General features: G+C 36.4%; 1 protein-coding gene across 9 annotated transcripts in view; it reads left to right on the forward strand.

Annotated features, from left to right (window-relative positions):
* LOC138701479 (uncharacterized) overlaps positions 1–16089 on the forward strand; it is a 316721-nt gene that overhangs the window by 278824 nt on the left and 21808 nt on the right. For all 9 annotated transcript variants that reach the window (XM_069828383.1, XM_069828381.1, XM_069828382.1 and 6 more), the window contains 3 exons: positions 6694–6812; positions 9946–10104; positions 13811–13933. In XM_069828383.1, coding sequence (XP_069684484.1) covers positions 6694–6812; positions 9946–10104; positions 13811–13933 — 401 coding nt within the window. The remainder of the gene's footprint in view (positions 1–6693; positions 6813–9945; positions 10105–13810; positions 13934–16089) is intronic.

The following is a 16089-nucleotide window of genomic DNA, read 5'->3' on the forward strand; positions in this document are numbered from 1 at the left end:
CACTGCCAAGGCGAGTGGTGTTTCTCCAAGATCGATTCAGAGAATTTGTGCAGAACGATTTTTTAGTCATACTTGTATTATTTGTTTTGTTAAGCTAAGCCATTCTTAAGTGTGCTTCTAATACATAAGTATTTTTATTAGGAAACTCGTTCATGTTATAATAACGTAGGCTACATTTTCTACACACGGCGAAATATATATTAAATTTTTGCACTTTAATTTTTAATTTTCTCATGATTCACAAAGTTGATAACTGTATAAACATTATTTATTATCTACTATTTCATTACAATATTCTGAAAACGCATAAAAACAAAATACTTGTGTGTAATGCTAAAAATTTTATTTCTCCTATATTAGGTTTGCATTACATAATAATTATTATTATATTTGTGAAATGGTTAACTTGCGAAATATTATAAATGACATCTCTAAAGTCTGATTCTTGTATGCAATGGCAGAGGAAAGGGAACTGGCCACCATAACCCATTATCTCCTGGCTTAGTTACCTCATGAGTGATGCCTTATTGTTGTCACATGAGTTTCAGACCTGTGTTCGGGCAATTGACTAAACAAAACAACAATATTCAATAAGTCAGGTATTTGTAATTACTAGAAATTGCGTTATTTTATTTGTTCTTTTAAGTTTTCCTGTAGTGCAAAATGTATGAATGAAAGAGTAAGTTATTTGGGACAGGACCATATACCCAGCAGGTTCTGAAAGGTATAGGAGTCGGGGTAGTGAATGAGGGGTTTGCCATACCCGCCTATTTCTTCTGCCCCTAGTATAGTCAGCACTGCTTGTGGGTTGAAAGAAACTTTACAAATGTAATCTTCATCTTACGATGTTTGGTGACGTATACACATCCGTTGATACTATATTAAAACTATGCACAACAACTAAAATCAAAGATTACATTGAATAACAAACTGACTGAGAACAACAATAGGCATTTTACAAGATACCTAACTGAAAATAATAATTCATAGTCCGTTTATTGCGTCCTGTAGTCATTGATTCAGTACTACAGGGCCTTTATTATATTAAGAGTTCACGGGAAAAACGATGAATGTCACATTTCTGTTAAGGATTAGATAATGATCTAATTGAGTCTATAACTGCAAGATGTAGTGTTGTTTCTATAGAAAATGAAGGAAAGGATTACTGTATTCGTGGTGATAATTCTCCTTTTTACCATTTTTCATAAGAACAACATTAAATTTCGCAGTGATCCATTGAATTAGATAATGACATCAACCTTAACAAAACTGTGACATTCATCGTTTTTCCCGCGAACTCTTCATATGTACTGACAAAAAACACGCGAAAACGTACAGTTCTAACAGAGGACAAATTAGACCAAATTGGTACATAACAAAATTACTCCCGAAATTAGCACAACTATATCTAGTGACATGAGCCTGTCGCATTTAAGCACTCTTAAATGCCATCAACCTGAACCGGGATCGAACCTGCATCCTCGGACACAGAAGACCAGCACTATACCCATTGCGCCACTCAGGACGAGTACGTTATTGTGAGTGGTTTCTTTCATGAATGACTGAAGGTTTAATCAACCCACAGCTCATGTCCTTTTCAGACAAGGCGTGGTTCCACCTGACTGGTCATGTAAACAATCAAAACACTTGCTATTGGTGTTCTAAAAATCCACTGTACAAGAAATTCCTCTTCATAATAGGAAAGTTGAAGTTCTGCGTGCTGTTAAAAGGTAAAAAGGTAAAGGTATCCCCGTAACATGCCATGAAGGCACTTGGGGGGCATGGAGGTAGAGCCCCATAGCACAAGACAAATAATCACTCCAATTTTTACAAGCAGAACACACTTTATTTACAGCACTGTTTATATTCTTAAATTGAGCATTTTAATTATTGTGACGTTAAATTGTATATACTGGTAGAATCAGTGGCGGTTCGTGAACTTGTGGATTGGGAGAGCTGCAGTAGATTTCGGTACATACAAATTTCACTTCTTGATACCATTTCTAATAAATATAGGACAAAAATAAATGCACTACATATCGAAAAACCAAAACTTCCTGACTTAGTTGGGAGATGTCTGTGGGACCATTTGCTAATCCCTAAGAAAAACTAATACCATCGATTATAGTCTGAATTTCAGATCGGCAGACACTCAACTTACAATCTACCAGTTCATTCTGAATTGTCTTAGAATAACCTTTAAACAGTGGCATATTCCAAATGATTTTTGAGAGGCTCGTTTAGATTACTCACGAACTGTAGCAACCCACGAAACATATCAGGGTTCTTCGAATCGTTTTTTCATCATGTCCCCTAATTGGCCACAAAATTTGATACAATCAGTATTTTTTTTTAAATAATTTCACGATTTTTTCTCTCTTCTTGATTATGTATGAGAATGTTTGTTCTGTTCGTTTCACTTAATTGCACAGCAGTATGAGTTGCGTAACATAGCCAGTGAAATAACATTTTTCAGGTGAGATTGCGAAGATTCGTGCATTTTGCTTATTAGGGACAAAGGTCCTAAATCTGTCACACCACTCCTAGTCCATGCAGCATCACCACCGAAGAGGAGGCAAGGAAAACAAAATACAGATTTTTTTGTTCACATCCACGTAACCACAAATGCTTATCGTAAATTTCATTGTTATACTTCCTTACATATATGCACTATTTCGGCTGGCTGAAGCTTAAGTAAGATTTAAGTCGGGTAACGGACGACCCTTTAATTTCACTTCATTACATCAATCTTCTCCGCAAGGGAAAGTTGAGAAAAATAAAATTAACATTCTGTAATTCACACACACTCATACTTGCAAATTTGCACTGGTTAAGTTACGGTATTAAGACGTCACACCAAAGCAACACTCAGATATACTGATGGTCAACAATGTTCTAAAACTGGAAAAGAAGTCTCTTTCGTATTTTACGTGCTATATCAAAAGGATTCTACTCGTGGAATCATTTTGAGTTAAAGCAAATATTAGGTTCTGCTGGAGGCTGGATATATACGTAATAATAAGGCAAAAGAGAATATTAATTTCGTTATATTAATTCCATAAGATTCTACAACAATAAGTATGTGAAAAGAAAATAAAAATTTTGTCATTAAGTTTCAAGGGAATGGAGAATCCATTTGACGCAGCATTACAATAGCGGTGTGGGAGGAGAGGAAAGATCCCTTGTGGCCTGGCTCTGCAAGCCACTGCAGCGAGATATGGGTTTTAAACAGCGGCAGTTTCCCTCTGCTTCCCTTCACCTCTCTACCCCCTGACCATGCAAGACACACTCTCTATGAGCTGACCACCCTGCAGATCCAGAACGACTTTGAATGCAGTGTCAATTCCAATACAGTCGACGCGCAAAAATATTATGCATAAGATAATAGTACATATTCCCGGCCAGATGAAATATAAAGCAATTTACCAATAAAAGCTGGTAACAATTCTTCTACAAATTAAAATAAATATTATTTTTATTTTCCTGTCAAAGCAGGGAGTGCTGCAGCTCCGCAGCTCTTATGGACGAGCCGCCCCTGGTTAGAACAAATGAAATTAGAGACATTATAGTGGCCGAACTTAATCGTGTCAATCAGAATATGTTTTCCTGATACAATATCTGTTTAGCCGAGAGAGGACATTTCCTGCATCTTCTATAAGGTACGATTTTATACATGTTTTAAGTAGCGGAGTTAGCATACAAGTGCGACCTGCTGCGATATGCCCATCTGCCAAGAAGCAAAATCTTGCAGGATTAACATACGATTATGTCCGACTATGACATGCCAACCGTCGACAAGTAAAACACCGCACCAGTGATCAGTACATATAATAGAAGCAGTGGCGTATACTGGTTTAAGGGTCTGGGCTACCACTGACCCTATTATTACACAAAATATATATTTTAAAACCCTATAATAAAATTCCTTACCTATTTATATGTGAATTCCAGACGTCTTGATTGGGACGAAAATACTTTGATGACTTCGTCATTGAAATTACAGTTGGGCCTCTTGCGAAGTTTCTGTAGAAATGATTTTTCAATTGACATCAGTGCCAAGCCGGATAAACGTTCTTGTGTATGAGTTGATCTACAGTAGGATTTTATTCTCTTCAACGCAGAAAATGTTCTTTCTACCGATGCTGACGTAGCTGGTATTGTCACAATTAATGTTGCCAATTTAAGGACTTCAGGAATAACTTGGTTCAGCTGGTTTTCATATATGGCAGATAATATTTCATGGATATGTTTGTTCGAAAAATCACAGACTTCTGCTGAATATATTACACTTAATTCAATTTTCAAACGTACTTGATCAAAGTGACTGTTATAGGACTGAAATAATTTGTTTAGTGCCTCATTCGGGAAGTTTTCTCTATAAGCAGAAAATTTTTGAGAATCTAGAAGATGTAAACTGAAGCTTTCAATAATCAGAAAATCTGTCAGTAATTTCCATGTGCATACGATCTAGTATGCTGTAGTACAGCTGCCTGTATTTCAATTCATCATCTCCTTTTCTTCGCTTTAATGGTGGTTCCATTGTATTGTCTGAAGAATTTTCATTTTCCATATTACTCCATATGGACGGAAACCCACTACGTCTGAACTCGGATATAGTATGTTTTAACTTTGATACCTCTTGCAAGCAGTATACTATGTCTAGACTTTTTGTCTGAAGAATATTGTAGAGCACATCTGTATGTGCGAACACTCTAGCATAGACTTCAAGAAGAAATATATTCTGAAACTGTGTGAAAAAATACAAATATCCTTGACCCTGCACAATTACATCATCATCCCAGTTTTCTTCAGAGTCATTACAAATGATATTTTCAAAGAAAGCAGTCAGTTGTTCTCTGTATTCCTTTACTGTATTTACAAGCCGAGATGTAAAATTCCATCTAGTTGGTGCTACTTTTGGGAGTTTCTTTTTCATAAATTCCTTGAGTTTTTCTGATCTTTTAGGAGATGATGAGAAAAATGCAGCTAAACCCGACAGTGTTTTGAAAAAAAATGCGGCATTCTGGAATGGATAAAGTAGTTTGTTGCAAAACTAAATTGAGAACATGGCTGTAACAATGGACAAATAGTGCTTGAGGATACTTTTCTTGAACTTTTGTTTTTAAGCCATTAATATTTCCCGCCATAACTGAAGCACCATCGTATGTCTGTGCAATTAACTTATTGCTGACATTGTATTCTGCTATAACACCTTCCACATGCTAAAACAAAGCAGCAGCAGTTTTGCCCGAACTGACATTTGTGAATCCTCTAAACCGTTCTTGAACATTGGCAGTACTGTCGACGTATCTTAAAACAGTGGACAATTGACTCTGATTAGAGCAGTCACTTGTTTCATCAACAACAATGGCCACAAAAGGTGCTTCTTCTATTTCAGATTTTATGTTCTTTATCATAACCCCACTTATAGCAAATATTAAGTCATTCTGAATTGCGGGAGAAGTACCACGGAATACTGTTGAACTCTCAAGATGATTGGCCAGTAAATGGTCAAATTCACTTAAGGAACTTAAATATTCAATATAATTTCCTCTATTGTCTGATTCCACACTCTCATTATGACCCCGAAAAGCCAATTCTTGTTTTCCTAGAAAGCAGACTGCGTTAATAAGACGCAGTAAAATCTCCCGATTTTTTTTCACAAGAGCATTGTGTTGGTTGATGTGTAGAACTTTTTGCTTATCTAGCTGTAAATCAATTCTTGTCTTCCCAAAGTTTGCAAAGTTCATGCTACTATAAATATGAGCTTTTGATTTGTCGTGTTTTAGGACTGCCGTTCGAAGGGAGTTCATATTAGAAAACCCCTCTTTTGACCACACATTAGTTTCGCGGCTAAATAACAAACATGGCCAGCAAAATAGTTTAGACAGTTTAGAACTACCACACAACCAATTCCACTTACCATATGATGTTGAAGTGAAATGGCGTGTGTACTCACCCTGTTTTTTTTTTACGTCCATGGACAAATTTAACTCAGGAGTTGGTCTTTCCATTTTCACAATTTCAACTTTCTCGTTGTATGTACGACGGTTAAAAGGCACTTTTAATAAACCTTCTATTACACAGTCATTTTCAACACAAACCTCTCCAGAAACTTGTTCTGCCATATTTTTCACAATATCACTTAATTGGGAAATTAAAAAGTTAATAATTCACAATTAATATAACTCTTAGACACTCGAACAAATCACAAATTTAAAATACTGCACTGCAAGAACACAATCACATTAATGAGCTAGCGTACTAAGCATATTGTTGCTTTGCGCCTTCCAAGAAACCGATCACAAGAGCGGCAACTCACCCACCTACAGTGCACGATGGAAACAGGAGGGAGCGGGGGGACGGGGAGTTGTGCGACGTGAGCGAAACGGTCACAGGCTACCCTTCGTAGCAGCGGTTTCTCCAGTGATGCTGCCTTGACAACTTGTTTCTTTCGAGAGCAGAGAGCGCATATAAATCTAACAATTACTTTAATTTTAATTACTGTGGTAAAACTAATACGGTAGTACAAAATTATTACATTATGTTATATTATAAACTTTTTCTTTTGTAATTTCCTTGGGCTACCGTCGGTAGCCCCGGTAGTCCGCAAAATACGCCCCTGAATAGAAGCTCTGTATATACGAAAAATTTACTAAGTGAATTACATTGTCTACATTGTTTGTATTTTAGATCCAAACAAGGTGTCAGCCCGATCATTAATGGATTTGGTACGACAGATAATGGAACGTGCTGTAGCCAGTGTCTACTATGCTCTTCCTGCTGCAAAATTGTGCATAACTATAATTGAGGTAAGGGTTGTAAGTTGGATATCATCGTAGTGCTTCTCTTCTTTCCAAGTGATGGGTAGGAACATACATGATGGATTTACAATTCTGCCGTCTTCAGGCACCCAAGAATTTCCCGTCCCTCTTTTCCTAATATGTATCCCTCCACTTTCATCCTCAACAAAAATTGGAAAAAGAAATTGAAGATCTGAATTGACAAACAAGTTCAAAATTCCCGAATTTTACATTTTATCTGATATTATTATGTGTTTTTTATAGGATACTTTTTTTTATTTTAATAGGTTATTTTACGACGCTTTATCAACATCTTAGGTTATTTAGCGTCTGAATGAGATGAAGGTGATAATGCCGGTGAAATGAGTCCGAGGTACAGCACCGAAAGTTACCCAACATTTTATAGGATACCATCCTGTAAAAAACAATTTCCCAAATCCGAATCTAAGCCTGTGTTTTTTTTTAATCATACTTACTAACTTACAAATGGCCTTTAAAGAACCCGGAGGTTCATTATCACCCTCGCATAAGCACGCCATTGGTCCCTATCCTAAGCAAGAATAATCCAGTCCCTAACATTATATCTTACCTTCCTCAAATCCATTTTTATATTATCTTCCCATCTACGTCTCGGTCTCCACAAAGGTTTTTTTCCCTCAGATCTTCCAACTAACACTCTATATATATTTCTGAATTCACTCACAGGTGCTTCATGCCCTGCCCATCTTAAACATTTGGATTTAAAATTCCCAATTATGTTGAGTGAAGAATACAATGCATGCAGTTCTGCCTTGTGTAACTTTCTCCATTCTCCTGTAACTTCATCCCTCTTAACCCAAAATATTTTCATAAGCACCTTATTCTCGAACACCTTTAACTTCTGTTCCTCTCTCAAAGTGAGAATCCAAGTTTCACAACCATACAGACATATTTATTTCAGTGCCCTTATATTGGAAGTCTATGTAATTTTCTTGCTCTCCTGAATAGTTTACTTCAGTGGACTTGGAATGTTTGTCAGTTCAGGTCTTCAATTCTGCACTGTATCAGAGATACATCTGCATGTAGAATATATCACCCACTTTCGGAAATGAAACTATGGTTATGTTGGATTTAATGTTTAATTTTGATTTGGTTTACAAATTGAGAGTATAGGAAGAGAAGTAATTAATGAAAGGCAAGCAATATATTTTCCCCTCATATGAAGCAATATTCCGAAATTAGTCCACCTCAAAACAAATTTTTCACTATGGATTACTCAAAGTCTATCGTACACTTCTATTATCATGTTAATGTTTCAGAACTTGCGATTGCAAATCAGACGAGTAGTTACACAGATCTGTAGCTGCTCTCGATGCTGATTTATTACTGAGAGAAGTCATGCTGTACTACTAATTTTATACGCAATTTTGGAGCCCTCATGCTCTTAGTGAGAAGAGTTGGTGTCATTAGGCCTATATTGGTTATATTGGTTCATTGTCTAACTACTAATAACGTTAGCATTCGGCTGTGGCTCATAGTGTTGTTACAGTAAAATTTGAAATTCTGCCATTTTTTGTTTCATCCCAGATCTCAGAATGGGTGCCTATACTCGGTGCGGGCAAAGTCGTTCAAAACTAGGCTTATGAATTTTATACAGAATTGAAAGTTGAAAATTACAAGACACAATATTAGCTTTCTAATATTTTCCGCCTTGCTTTCTGCTGAGCAAACTGATCAATGCTTTGGATAAGTCCATTTTCTTCAAAATGGCTCTATGGAGATGATAGCTACTGAGGTGAGACGATTCTCAGTCATGTTTGTGTGCAGATAAGTTTTGCCCTTCTCAGCCATGAGAAGGCACATTCCGTTGAGCAGTTGGACACAGTTGAGTAGAGCTACACAGGAACATCCAGAGAGCAATGTCAACGTTTGGTTAAATCTGCTGTATTCAATGTTGCCTATATTATTTATAAGTAAAATTGTCCGCGAGTTACAGTTACCTTAAAATAACTGAAAATTTCCACATTTCCGTTTAATTTTTGTATGTAAATGTAAAGATGATTGAATATGTACGATACATGCCTTTCATTGAATAGTTGAGATACATGCCTTTCATTTAACTAATCACATAGTGCTACAAATGATAAGATTATCTGCTCTGAAAACAACATATTATCATAAACCTCAATCAAAGCACATACTATAATCCGGAATTGTGAAAAGAGCGGTATCTGACCAATCAGTTTCAAAATTAGCAACTTTCGAATTTTGGAAAAACACAAAAATTTCCATAATCGACTATTGAAACACTTTCTATAATAATTCAAAATATCGTATTAATTCAACATATGAAGGAAATAATGATAGTGGCTTTCCATCTTAACAGGCAGATTTGTTATTTAAATATTTGCTGCCCCTGAAAAAGCAGCCACCACAGGCAGCTGCCTACTCTGTCTATGGGTAAATTCGCCTCTGAGAACATATATAATTATGTGTGACCCACATAAAGTGTTACAGCTTAATTTCTCTTAAATGGATGAATAAAACTAAATGCTGATTTTTCCAAATCTCATTAGAGAAGGGCTCTTTCAGATTGTGTCATGGACAGTATTCCGTTGAGTCCCACTCATGGGGCACAAGGGGTTGCTCTGATATTTTGAGTGGAACGATAGATTTTTTTTTTATTCTGGGTTTCCACAACAAATCGGCAACTTTGTTAGAAACATTTTTTTTTTCTAAAATGAGGTCTTAAGAAGTTTTTGGATGTGGAAAGCGAGAAAATTTCTAGTTCTGCATCCATAAGATATTATTTTTACGTTTCAAATTTAAAAGAAAATTCATTAATAGTGGCTTTTTCTCCCAATGAATAAAGTCCAGTATTTACCTGGAACTATTAACGAAAAAGAATCACTTGAGTATTTGCACTAGAAAGTAGAAGAAAGTGTCTCAGATTTTCAGTTGTTAATGGAAATGTCCAGACTCGCCAGTTTTTGTACTTACAACATGGTGTTGACAGGTGAGAATTTGCATGAAGTTAATAGATAGGGTCTGTAGTTTTAAAATCGTTTGACTGTATCTTAAATCATGGAATAATGACATATCTGTTATGTTTACCAATATGCTTTTAATATATGTGTTTAAAGAGTGTTCTCATTATTTTCAGAAAGAAACTAAGGAGACATTCTTAGAATCTCTTCTCAACTTATGTCAGCAGTGGTATCAAGAGCGAGATCGTGTGTTAAAAAGTGGTTCTTCCTCTGGTGCTTCACCAAGTCCTCGTTTTTGTGCCTTCATGCAATTTCTCAATGAGATGTATTGTGAGGTATGTACAATTGGGGTCAAAATTCCGTCATGAATTCAGAAAATATTGCTAGATATTTTTTGAACAGTAATTATGTAATATTTATCCAACAAGCCATTCCTGGTGTTCAAATCGTTACCATGCCCGTTATTAAATGCTTGTGGGGTTCGTAGGTTAAAATCTGGCTTGAGCAACAAATTTTAAGAGTATAGTTTTATTGAAAGAACAGAATTACTGCACATGAAAGGATTCTGTATCTGAATGAGAGGGCTCTTCATCAATATATTCACGTGTTAGACCATTTGGCCTGTCTGTCTTCAGTAATCAGTGTTACCGGTATACAGTAAATGTCAAAGTTTATCTTTCCATAGCTCTTGTGGCATTCAGTAACTAATTTTCCTGCTGGTTTGTAGATCAAAGTTTTATTCAGTCTCTCCAGACTCGTTAATGGGAGAGGTAGGCCTACAGACAAAAGTTTCTCAGACACTAAAAATTCAACTTTATTAATCATGATCATTACGCTTTGCCAGCCATCATGCCCGCCTATTATTTTAAAGTAACCATCCATCTCAGAAATATAATTGGATACTGCCGGACTAGCAGAGTCTAGAAAAATTTTAGTTTGGCATATCTGGAGATATTGGAAACTGATAGACCACAATTTGTCCAACTTGTCCTAAAATTGATAAACCATTCTGTACTAACATTTCTGAGTATTCTCTACAAACTGGATCGCTATTTCTGTTTCTTGCTCTGGTAAAAATTTCAAGATATTTCACCCTGCTAAATTTTAGGGTTTTAAAAAAATTGTATTGTAATGCTCATTATACTATATGGCAGAGACTCCCAATAGGCTACCTACGGGCCACATGTGGGCTATTACAGGTTTCGTTATGGCCCATATGGAAATATGGGTGTGCCAAAGGTAATTCAACCCCTCCTCACACTACAACATTCCCATGTGCATTAATCCCACCAGATGACATGTGAAAAGCAACAAATTCGACCAGAAAAGTATGATCTAACATTTCATTATATATTTATTTATAGCAGACAAACTAGCAAACATACAAGCTTATCCCAAGATATAAAACAATACTGGTATGTAAGAAACTGGGTAAAGTTTGTTCATCTAGCCTTACTTAGAATGTGTACAGGCACACCTCATAGCTATGCCTGGGAACTGAATAGAAAAAGAAGTGTGATCAGTCGGACGATGTAGTTATATGAAATACCTAACATACGATATTAGGTGGATATCTTGCTATATTTTTCCAAACAAATTTTACTGCACAGTGAGTTGGTGGATATTTTAACACTTTCACAGATAAATAATATTTCTGGAGAAATAAAAGCAATAATCGACGTTATATGAGGCAAACAAAGGTAGCCTACAATTTGAAATATATGGTATCCAGGGTTCAGAAGAACTTAAGTAATTTAATTATATGATTTTTGGACAAAATATGCCGATGACTTTCCAAATTGCAAGAACTTGGATTATACATTTTGCCAATATTTGCGTCAACTTGCATATACGGGTATGAATCAAGCTTTTCTGACATGAATGATATAAAAAGATTGTTACAGATATAGATTGTCAGTCACCGTCAAGATACTTTGAGATAATCCACATCTCTTCCACCCTCAACTCGATAAAATCTTCAGTGAACATCGTATTGATTTCTTCTATTAAGATGTTCTTCAGTCATTAAATATAAAATACTATGCGTTCAATGTTACATGACTGGTGAGCACTGATGTCGCCATACAAGACATCGTAGACAATTACGGAGGGCAGAGCATTATTGAGGGGATCAAAGTATTTGTGGAGGGGGATGACGCACTCTGCTAGTTCGTGGAATCAACACCGGTTAATTAATTGACAAAGCTATTACAAAATAAAACTTCCTGTTAACAAATATTAGACTCATGAAAAATATTTAATTACTGAAATTAACCAAAAATAGAAATAATGTTTTCTCAAGCATTGGAAAGTTAAATGATTATTTCTATTCTTTGGCTTGCGTGTAAACATTACAAATTCTATGTGGCCCTTGAAGAAAAGTACTGTAATTTGAAACCGCTGATATATGTTATCAATGTGCACTAATGTCATGATGCCTCTACTGAGTTTTGTTGAATTTAGGTCACTAGTTCAGAAGTTGTTAGAAGCAGTCATGGTGATCCCATAATGTCCCTGTTTCTTGTTTATAAAAGACTTCTCTTTTACAAGAAATGATAGTCAGTTTAGTAACCAATGGTTTGTAATACGTACCTTAATACATCTTTTTTTAATGAAAACCAATGTTACTTGAAACATTTGTGACTATACAGTAATTTGACAGATCATACTACCAGGTGGACGAGACGAAACGCCACCACTTAACCGAAAGTATAGCGGCCTCTACATGCTATAGGAGTGGCCTTCTTACCGTCAAAGCACAATAGTAATATGTGGTAGGATAAAAAAAAAAAATGTTATCACCAAAGCGATAGTGACATGTGGTACAATAAAAACATAAAAGCTAACCTCATTCAGGGACTGATTGAAGGTACCAATTACAAAAATCAATCCTAGCTGCGTTGTCAGGGGCCAAAAGCTGGTGCACTACACGGGTTTTGTATGGTTTTTAACTTTAATAGTTCAGTGGCGAGTTGAATAGATGTTTTCGACACCCCCTACTTGTTGTGCTAATGGCGCAAAGATTTGTAAGGGCTTTGCTCTAACCACAAACCTATTTCGTCCAATTTCTCCTCTGTTGTTAATACACGTTTATTCACATGAGGCCTCTTATTTTGTACAGATCCTGTCTCTTTGAGCTTTTTTACTAGTCGGTATATTGTTGTTTTATCTGGCACAGGGGAATCGGGAAAATATTGACAACGGAACTTACGGCGACACCTTCTCCACAAAGACTTTTTTGCGAAAGTATTACAAATAAAAGTGCGTTGTTCTACAGTGTACCTCATGACACAACTTACACACTTGGCACTCAGCACAAAACTGAAAACTGCTTTCTGCAATATTTTGTTGCATGGGATCTGGTAGTCCGAGAATATTCTCTCGATTGTTGCACACATCTGAGTAAATTGGCGGGATCTTTATTACTGCGCAAAAGAATGGTTAAAAATTATGAATTATTGCTAGATTTCTGTTAATCATTCAATTAGACCTTGCGAACTAATTCATATGTACTTTGCGCGGGATCTAGTCTGAGAATAACAGGGCCATAAACCCAGGAGCAGGTAGTGGCACTCCGGCGACTAGTTTTCTGTAGTTTCGGTGGCATTTCGTCTTGTCCACCCGGTATTATAATGAAATACCTGTTACGAACTTGTGCGAAAATCAATAAAGGGTTTCTGAACTTTTGGTAATCCATAGGAAGTCGAAGGGCTGAGGAGGAAATGAATACTGACAAATTTTAGCTTGCCAGTATTATTCCATTGTAACTTCGTCAGAACACTATCATTTCTTCTCATTTTAGTTTTAAAAAGTCACATGCCGGTACCATAGTTACAACTGTGAAAAAATTTGTTGTACTGGTACTGGTTACCTGTGACATTTCATAATGTTCCACAACTTAAGTAATCTAATAACTGTAACAAGTTTGTGAATTTCATTTCATATCACTTCAGTATTTGGCATTTATTAAAATCACTTTTAGATTGCACCTTACTGTCTATCAATAGTAACTGGAATGTATAAAATTATAATATTTTACAGCTGAAGAGACGTCAGTTGCAGCTGAAGACACAATATGATGGAGTGCCCCCTGGACTGGTACTACTCACTCTCGTGTACAAGTGTTGTCTAGACTGCCTCAAGCCACCAAATTCACAAGGAGAGGTAATATTTCCGGCTAGTGACTAGAACTACTCAAGGCAAAATTAAAAAAAAGAAAATTAACTGTTATTTACATCTTTTATTCATTTTTAAGCACAGTTTTGTCATTTAAATCAATATAATCAACGGTAATTTCATAGATACAGTGTGATAATTTCTGGCTTTGTGGATAAGCGTACAAATGGGTGGTTTTGTGTGGGACGACACGTCGTAGCTGATGTTTCATAATAATAGTAGAAATAGAATTAAATATTATATTTTTTTCATATCATAGGATAAGGATAGGCGAAACTAGCACACGGAAAGTTCAGGTGATACCTTTGACTTAGCCGAGAATTGATCCAACTTTAATCCCATATTCTACCTAGTAAAGTAATGTATTAGTCACATTCCAACCTAATTCGGAATGTAATTTTGTTTGTTTGGGGGGGGGGGGGCGGTACCGACCCCCCCCACATTCCCCGCTTATACGTATATGCTGTCACTTCCAAACCCCTACTGGTGCTTTAAAAAAAATAACAATTAAAATCAATTACTGTAAATACACAAAGACAAGTATTACTTCGAGTGAGATTAAGTTAGCAAAAAAAGGTAGGCTTCTCCTATCCTATTACTGAAATTTGTGTACCTTACATGTTAATTATATATGCCTTAATTATGAATAATATTTTGAAAAACAATTTAAAGTCGCTTTTTTGTATTATTTAGCACAGATCGTAGCATCTTAAGTATGATGTTATTAAGATGTGGTTCGTGTTTGCCTTTGTACCTAGTACACCGCTTTTATGAAATTACCTAACCAACTAGCTGAGGGGCACTGTTATTTATTGCTGTCTGAAGAAGATTTTGAATACCTATGTATAAACAGTCGAGTCTAACCCTACGTGTACAGTGTTACATGAGTGTGTGTGCATGCATCTTTCCTTTTCTACACATTACATACAATATCTAAGTTACTTCTGAGTCTTGTTCATGTTCACAAGCTAATAAACAAACTTTCCGCTCTTCTTGATGGTTCCCGAAGGAAAGCTGTACTCCAACCATGACATTGCCTTCTATATCCATAGGAATGAAGTATTTACAAATTTAAGCCATCTCTCTGCAATCATTATTGTGTAATGAACGCTAATCGTCTGCATAATGGCTCATTAATAGTGAGTACAGTACTTAGCTGCATGAACAATATTACGCAATAGCTTGTAAGCAAACCACAACCAGCAACGACCAATAGCTCATAGCGAAATATGCTGCATGATCTCAATAAAGAAGCAGATAAAGTTGAATGTTTATTAATTTATTAGTATATTAATAACAATAACAATATTCACGTTGTAGTACCGTAATTACTGGAATTCTCCTCCATTATAAACGTAATTGCTACAATTTTTTTTATTTGGTTATTTAACGACGCTGTATCAACTACTAGGCTATTTAGCGTCGATGGGAATGGTGATAGCGAGATGGTATTTGGCGAGATGAGGCCGAGGATTCTCCATTGATTACCTGACATTCGCCTTACGGTTGGGGAAAACCTCGGAAAAAAACCCAACCAGGTAATCAGCCCAAGCGGGGATCGAACCCGCACCCAAGTGCAACTTTGGATCAGCAGGCAAGCACCTTAGCCGACTGAGCTATGCCAGTGCTACCATCTTAGTTGTTGTTTATTCAACAGTCTGAAGACATGTTTGGACCCCACAAATGACACCAACAAGACATCACTCATGAGGCAACTAGGCCAGGAGATAATGGGGTAGAGTGGCCACTTCCTTTCCCCCTCCACTGCATACATCGCTGACTAATTTACATGTTACACTAATCAGACTTCGGATGCATACAAACAGTTGTTCTTCCTTTGACACATATAGTCAAGCAAGATGTAATTACTGCCTGATAATAGATGTACATATCAGCCAGAACCTCAATCAGAGGCGACCATCTTAGTTTTTCGTTATTTAGTCAACTGTCCGAAGGCAGGTCTGAACCTCCTAAGTGATACCAATGGCAGATATTAATAAAACTGCTTGAGAGTGAGTGAGATGTATCGGACAACTCAGTGAGTGGTAAAGGGTCGAGTGAGTGATTAGTCTGAATTTCACATTAATAAATATTTTCCCCTCCTGGACATATCTCACTCGTGACTCTGAGTTGTTACTCGCATT

Source organism: Periplaneta americana, chromosome 6, assembly GCF_040183065.1.
Source record: "Periplaneta americana isolate PAMFEO1 chromosome 6, P.americana_PAMFEO1_priV1, whole genome shotgun sequence".
Lineage (NCBI taxonomy): Eukaryota > Metazoa > Arthropoda > Insecta > Blattodea > Blattidae > Periplaneta > Periplaneta americana.